Source organism: Quercus lobata, chromosome 2, assembly GCF_001633185.2.
Source record: "Quercus lobata isolate SW786 chromosome 2, ValleyOak3.0 Primary Assembly, whole genome shotgun sequence".
Taxonomy (NCBI): Eukaryota; Viridiplantae; Streptophyta; class Magnoliopsida; order Fagales; family Fagaceae; genus Quercus; species Quercus lobata.
Window position 1 is genome coordinate 14,628,870 of NC_044905.1, and position 6,850 is coordinate 14,635,719.

A 6,850-nucleotide genomic window follows, 5' to 3' on the forward strand; every position below is an offset into this window, starting at 1 on the left:
AGACTCTTGAGGCTTTGACTCTGGAATGAAAAGCAAGCTCTATATATATATATATATATATATATTTTTTTTTTTTTTGTGTGTTCATGTTCCTATTTTTCAGACAGTTTTTTCTTGAGGGTATTTTAGGAAAAGTACAAAGTATAAAACGAAATTTCAGACAGTTCCTATTTGGTTAGTTGGTATTGACTGATTCTTATTCTTTGTTGGGTCTCTTTTTTTTTTTTCTTTCTGTCTTTCATTTATTTTCTGTGTTTCAGGTAATAAAAAGAGCTTCAATTCTGCTATCATTGAATGTGATTTCTTTGTTTTTATTTTTTTGTTTGAATTCTACTGATGGAAATGGGTGTTTCTTTCGTTGAAACTTGAATCTTGAATATAACTTTAAGTTGTGAAAGTTATTGTTGGCTGACCATCTTGCTGGAATCTATGCAACTTGGATTTCATTTTTGTTCTCTTTGTTTATTCCATTTTTAAAATTGATTATAACGCAACTTTGTGGCAAATGATGGCTTTCTCAATGGGATTTTACTTGAGTAGTGCTTTTGTTTGAAATATTTTTGATTTATTGGGTGAAAAAGAGATAACCCATTCTTTCATAAAATATTGAAATGAAATCTTCTTTCCTTTTGTGTTGAGCTTTTGATTAGTGAAGTTTTCTGGCCATTATTCTTTGAGAAAGCTTGTTGGTTATTTCTCCTGTAATTGTAGTTTTCTATGTTGTTGATTTAGGCATGATTGGTAAGAGATTTCTAGTAACATTGTTTGTATTTTTTGAAAATACGTGTGGATGAAAAAGTATGTAAAAATATGTATAATGCTGTTTAAACACTATGTTTAAACAAGTATAACAAACAGCCCTGACTCATTTGGATAGAGTTACTTTGAACTATAAAATCGTGTATCATCAAAATGCCACACGGAACTCGATTATGTGGAAGTCGAGTTCACTGCAATATGTTACTCAAGCTTAAGATACTCAAGTTTAAGACACTCAAGTACCATGCAAGAAACACTTCCCAATTACACTCACGCAGACACAATTTTTGACTCCCGCAGCACTCACACAGTACGTCTCTCTCTCCCTTTTAATTTTTTATTTTTTCAACTTCTATCTAATTTTTTTTTCTCATTGGCTTCCAGTTTTGTTTCTTATTCTTCAAGTTTTCTCATTAGCTTCCAGGTGTGGGTTTCTCTTTTTTCTTTCTTTTGTCAAGGTCACGTGGGATGGAAGATAAGTCAACAATTGTGAAAAGGCAGTGCAAGTGTTTGAAGCAGAGGCAATAAGTATTATATTACAAGGAACTCAAGTTTCATAAAAGTAGTAGATTGCTAAATATTTCTTAAACAGTGATAAAACACTAATAATCTCGAAAATTAGTGGTATTTGGCTATTTTTGCCTTGGAAGTAAAACACTATAATTTTTTTTTTTTTTAGCCCGTTTTAGATCAGCTATGGATCCATATGGTTGCTGGGGGGTTTAGAGGTCACAATGGAAAACGGTTTTTCAGCACCAGGTACCATTTTGGGTGCTCTGCCTAATTCAGCTATGGAACTGGACCTCGTCGATGAACTTTTTCAAGATAGATGCTGGTTGGAAGCAACTGAGGGACTTGAATTCCTTCTTCAAAGTCCCTCCAGTTCTGGTTCAGTCTTAGGCCCTTCATTTGTATGGTCTGCTTTGGAGGCTCGTGACAATTTGAGCTTGAACCCATCTCAAACGGGCTATCTAGATGAGGCACAAAGACCATTGCCTGATGAAAGTCAGGAAAGAAGTCTAGTCAATGCTGTATCTCTTGGACAGAATACGGTTGATGTTGTTGCTGGGTGTTCTAGTGAATCAGAAAATATTGTAATTAAAGGTCCTAAACTAGGCAGAAGGTTGTGGATTGCACCCAACATGAATCAAGGTCTTACATATTGTGTAGAAGAGAGATTAATGAAGGCAATTGAATACGTTAGAGAATTCACAAGAGGTAAAGATGTTCTTATACAGGTATGGGTGCCTGTGAATAGAGACGGTAGACGTGTTCTAACAACTAGTAATCAACCTTTCGCATTTGGTTCCAGTAATCCACGGCTTGCAAGTTACCGAGACATCTCTGCGGATTTTCATTTTGCAGCTGAGGAGGATTCGAAGGAGGTGATGGGATTGCTCAGTCGTGCTTTCTTGGGTAAGGTTCCTGAGTGGACGCCTGATGTTCGATTCTATACAAAGAATGAGTACTTTAGAATTGTTCATGCTCAACTGTATGATGTCCGTGGAACTCTTGCCCTTCCAATCTTTGAACATGGTAGCAGTAATTGCGTGGGTGTTATTGAGGTTGTGATGACTGCCCAGCAGACCAAGTATGGCCCTGAACTTGAAAGTGTTTGCAAGGCACTTGAGGTCTGTTTTCTTTGCTTGTTATTCAGAATTTTGCATTTTTTTTTCTTGGGTGTGTTGGTTTCTCCCTTTCCTTGCAGCTGAAGACTATGCATGGAATTTAGAATTACTTCCAATACTTTTATGAGCATTGCCAAATGACACTACGATGTGGTTTTCTCCTCACTATCAAACTTATTCTTATTGCTTGGTTCACCTTTATGCTCATACCTAATGGATATGTTATATTTGTTTATTTCCCATGCTTTGGTGGCCCTAGCATGAGAGATCGGCCATTGTGGTTCATACTTGAACTGCCACAAATCATGTGGCAATGCTCTTGATTGAGCATTTCCTATCAAGGACAGGAACTTCACCCTAAAGAACATAACAGTCGGTTCATTTGAAGTCTGTTGGACAGGAAAATGGGAACAGAGGACAGATGTATCTTGTCTACTTTCTGAGGTTATTTATATATATTAATAGAGAAGAAATTTTCATATTGTGTCTTTTGCAGATAAGCTCAACTATTCTGCTTGGTTAACTCAACAGAACTTGTAGTTTGTTTGTCTTCTCTTGTCAAAGCTATTTTTTTTAAAGGGTGCATCACTCAATAACTAATGTTTATCCTGAATTTTGCACATTACTAGTTCCTTTGCAATAATATTATATCCATACATGCACTCATAGCATTTAGAAGATAAAAGTAGATAATATCTTAAAATTTGCAACCAGAATCACATTTTGTTGTAATCTCCATAGGTTATGTCTAATAATCTACCTTTTTGTGAAACTAGAATGAAATTCCTTAGAAAATGTAAATATTTTGTAATATTATTTATTTGCAAGCTTACATTTGCAATTGTGAGGGTCAATTTTTTATTGAAGAAAATATGAAGACACAGCTTGAGTAGTGATTTTCAGTTGCTTGATGTCTTTGAATATGAAAAACAACATAATATGATGCATACCTACTCTTCATAGGTGTGAGGTGTGGTGTCAAATGACATCCCTTGTTGAGCTATGCTCATTAAGGACTTGTTGATTCTGCTAGGTTGATTTTAACTTCCCATCTTGGTGTAAAACTCTGAGGAATTCAGGCATTTAGGACTTAAATCTAAAGCTTGATCTTCAAAAGTTTGAGTTGTTAGATGAGTAAAACATTGGAATGAGTTTGTATGTGTAGTATAGCAAGATCAACAATCATTATTGGGAAATTGTCTTGTATTGGTCATTTTCAGGAGAAAGTTGCACTGCTACTAATTTTTTTCCTCTCTGAAGTATGGAATTTATCCTATTCTAAGTTTTAATTAGTTCCTCCCCCCCCCCCCCCTCTCCTCCTCCTCTCTAAACATATAAATACCATTTTTCTTTCTGAGTTCCATTTTCAGATTTGAAAAAAAAAAGTATAGGTTTGATTCTAGAACCATGAAGAGATTGTAGCTTCTCTTGTATAATTAACCTATTTATAGGCCAAATGTGAACATACAATGCAGAATTCATATTCATCCTGTTTCTCTAACTGGAGCCAACTTGTAAATATGTAGGCTGTTGATCTTAGGAGTTTTGATGCTTTGAGCACCGAGAATCTAAAGGTAACTGGACAATTGTTGCAGAAGGATTTAATTAATTAAATGATCCAATTTTCTTTTAAATCTCATGTTTATGATTCATTTTTGCAGGCATTCCCCACATCCTACCAAGCTGCATTACCTGAGATTCAAGAGGCTTTGAGATTTGCCTGCAAGACACATAGACTGCCCTTAGCTCAAACTTGGGTTCCATGCATTCAACAAGGTAAAGTGGGGTGCCGTCACTCCAATGAGAACTACATTTATTGTGTTTCCACTGTGGATCGTGCTTGCATTGTAGCTGATCCCAATATGCAGGAATTTCATGAGGCTTGCTCTGAGCATCACTTGTTAAAAGGTGAAGGCATTGTTGGGGAAGCATTTAAGACCAATCAACCACGCTTCTCAAGTGACATAACATCCCTAAGCAAGACAGAGTACCCTTTGTCTCACCATGCAAGGTTGTTTGGGTTGCATGCTGCTGTTGCAATACACCTGCGAAGCATCCACACTGGTACAGATGACTTTGTCCTGGAGTTCTTCTTGCCCACAGATTGCAGGGATCCTGAAGAACAAAAGAACATGCTTAATTCATTGTCCCATACTATACAGCAGGTTTGCCGGAGCTTACGAGTAGTAACAGACAAGGAGCTAGAGGAGGATACCAATTTGCCAGTTAATGGGACTAGGAAACTTAGTAGAGAAGAGATATTAAAAGAGAAGTGCTCTGAGTTTTGCCAACCTTGTCAAGATTCTAACTTAAAAGTAAATGTTGATTGTGGTGAAGAGTGTTCTATGCATGGTGAGGGTAACTTCCCAAGTGTGGGTAAGGCTAAAACAGGAGAGAAAAGACGCACCAAGGCAGAGAAAACGATCCCTTTGGAAGTCCTTCAGCAATATTTTGCTGGCAGTCTAAAAGATGCCTCAAAGAGTATTGGAGGTAAATTTTCATTGCAATTGAAGCTATATTTTGATGCTTTAGAGTCCTCCCGCGCCACAACACACCCCCCCCCCCCCCCCCCCCTCAACCCACACACACACACACAAAAAGAAGAAAAAAATTTCTCCTCAAAAAAGGAAGAAAAAAAAATGGAATAAAAAAGAAAGAGAAGGCATGACAATGGGTCTGATCTGCACTCATCCCAGGGTGCTACGATTTATTGGATTGTGTATGGAAGTTTTGAAAATTATTGAATTTTTTTTTTCACTGTTTTACAATGTGGTTATAGGCCTGTCTATATAAGTTGCATCTGTTAACAACTGCTCCAAAGTAAATTCTCCCACAATTGTAATCAGCATCAGTTTTGTTGACTGCTTCATCACTCAATGCCTTTTAAGTGTTTCAGAATGTCTGCATCTGGGTTATTTATTTATTATTATTACTTTTCCTTTCAGGTTGATTATGTGATAATTTCCACTATCAAGCTCTTGAATTTAACATTTTTAAACATCATTTACTTTCAGTTTGCCCAACAACTTTGAAAAGAATATGCCGACAACATGGGATTAATCGTTGGCCTTCTAGGAAAATTAAGAAGGTTGGTCACTCCTTAAAGAAACTCCAGCTTGCAATCGACTCAGTTGAGGGTGCATCTGGTGCTTTACAAATAGATTCCTTCTATACCAAGTTCCCAAAGCTAGCCTCTCCAAATTTATCGGGAACCAACCCATTTTCAGCTTCAAAGCTCAGTGATCATCCACAGTCCATTTTGCAGCCTGAAGGAGGCATTTTCAGTCCTCAAACTGCTGCATCAAAATCACCCTACACTTCATGCAGTCAGAGTTCAAGTTCAACTCATGCTCCCACTAGGAACGTTGTTGGTTGCGAAGATCCTATAGTTGGTGAACACTTTAGTGATAGTGCACTACAGAGGATCACAAGTGAAGCAGAACTGCATGCCTCAAGTCAGGCACCAAAGCTGCAGCCAAAACTTGAGAGTCTTAAATCTTTTAATGAGCACCCTAGTGCCGAGAATTTTCCACCCTTACAGAAATTAAAAGTCACATATGGGGATGAGAAAATCCGTTTACGAAGGAAAAATAATTGGGGATACAAAGATTTGCTGCTAGAAATTGCCAGTCGATTTAATATAGATGACATAAGTAGGTTTGAGGTCAAGTACTTGGATGATGATTCTGAGTGGGTCTTACTAACATGTGATGATGATTTGGAGGAGTGTATTGATATATGTCGATCATCACAGAGCGACACTATCAAACTCGCCCTCCAAGTTTCTCGTCATCATGTTGGAAGGTCTTTAGGAAGCAATGACACTTTGATTGTAAGATGCTCTTAAAGCAAATCAATAAGGCCTTTAGAAGTTCAAGTTCAAAATGGTTGCAATCCTGCCATTACTTCTTGGTTTGTGTTTGTTAGATATATTAGGACCCTTGGGTTCAAATCTGTTGTAAAGCTCATTTTTGTAAGATGCTTGATTTGATATAAGCATGAAATTAGCATGCCATCATAGCCTCTTTGACTTCTTTTAATTTCACAACTTGCTAATTAGTGCGACTGTGAATGGGCAACGTGAAGTGGTGGGTTGCACGAAGTAGAAAATGTCAACCACTCATGGTCTGACGCAATTGGAAAGGTGCAAGAAGCAATTAACCTTACCGACACAATTGGAAATTTGCAAGAAGCAACCTTACCGACACAATCGGAAAGTCACAAGAAGCAAAATATATTTGTTTCAAGAAAGTTAACCTTGAATCCACAAAGAGAGTTACTAGAATCCACCAGAAAATAGAGAAACAAATCTCTGAAATTTTATTAAAGCTATGTTTGGATTCGGCTGAAACTGAAACGTGCGTCTGCGTTTTTCCCTTTTTTTTTTTTTTTTCAAACGTTTTTTAGATTGCGGCTACTGTTCAATGAACAGTAGCCGCAAAGTTGGACTTTTCAAACTTTTT

At 37.1% G+C, this 6,850-nt stretch overlaps 1 protein-coding gene across 1 annotated transcript; it reads left to right on the plus strand.

Moving 5' to 3' along the window:
- The first annotated feature begins 1,344 nt into the window (after window positions 1-1,344).
- LOC115975003 (protein NLP2-like) lies at window positions 1,345-6,395 on the plus strand. The gene is made up of 4 exons (XM_031095627.1): window positions 1,345-2,390; window positions 3,914-3,961; window positions 4,049-4,877; window positions 5,402-6,395. Exons 1-4 carry the CDS (start codon window positions 1,494-1,496, stop codon window positions 6,232-6,234), a joined length of 2,607 nt encoding a protein of 868 aa, XP_030951487.1. The 5' UTR covers window positions 1,345-1,493; the 3' UTR covers window positions 6,235-6,395.
- The last annotated feature ends 455 nt before the right edge of the window (window positions 6,396-6,850 follow it).

Bases quoted from the DNA above. Each gene is read 5' to 3' on its own strand.
- LOC115975003 (XM_031095627.1), top strand. From the start codon at position 1,494: ATGGAAAACGGTTTTTCAGCACCAGGTACCATTTTGGGTGCTCTGCCT. The intron at 3,962-4,048 runs GTAACTGGACAA...TCATTTTTGCAG, and splicing joins TGAGCACCGAGAATCTAAAG to GCATTCCCCACATCCTACCA. The intron at 4,878-5,401 runs GTAAATTTTCAT...ATTTACTTTCAG, and splicing joins TGCCTCAAAGAGTATTGGAG to TTTGCCCAACAACTTTGAAA.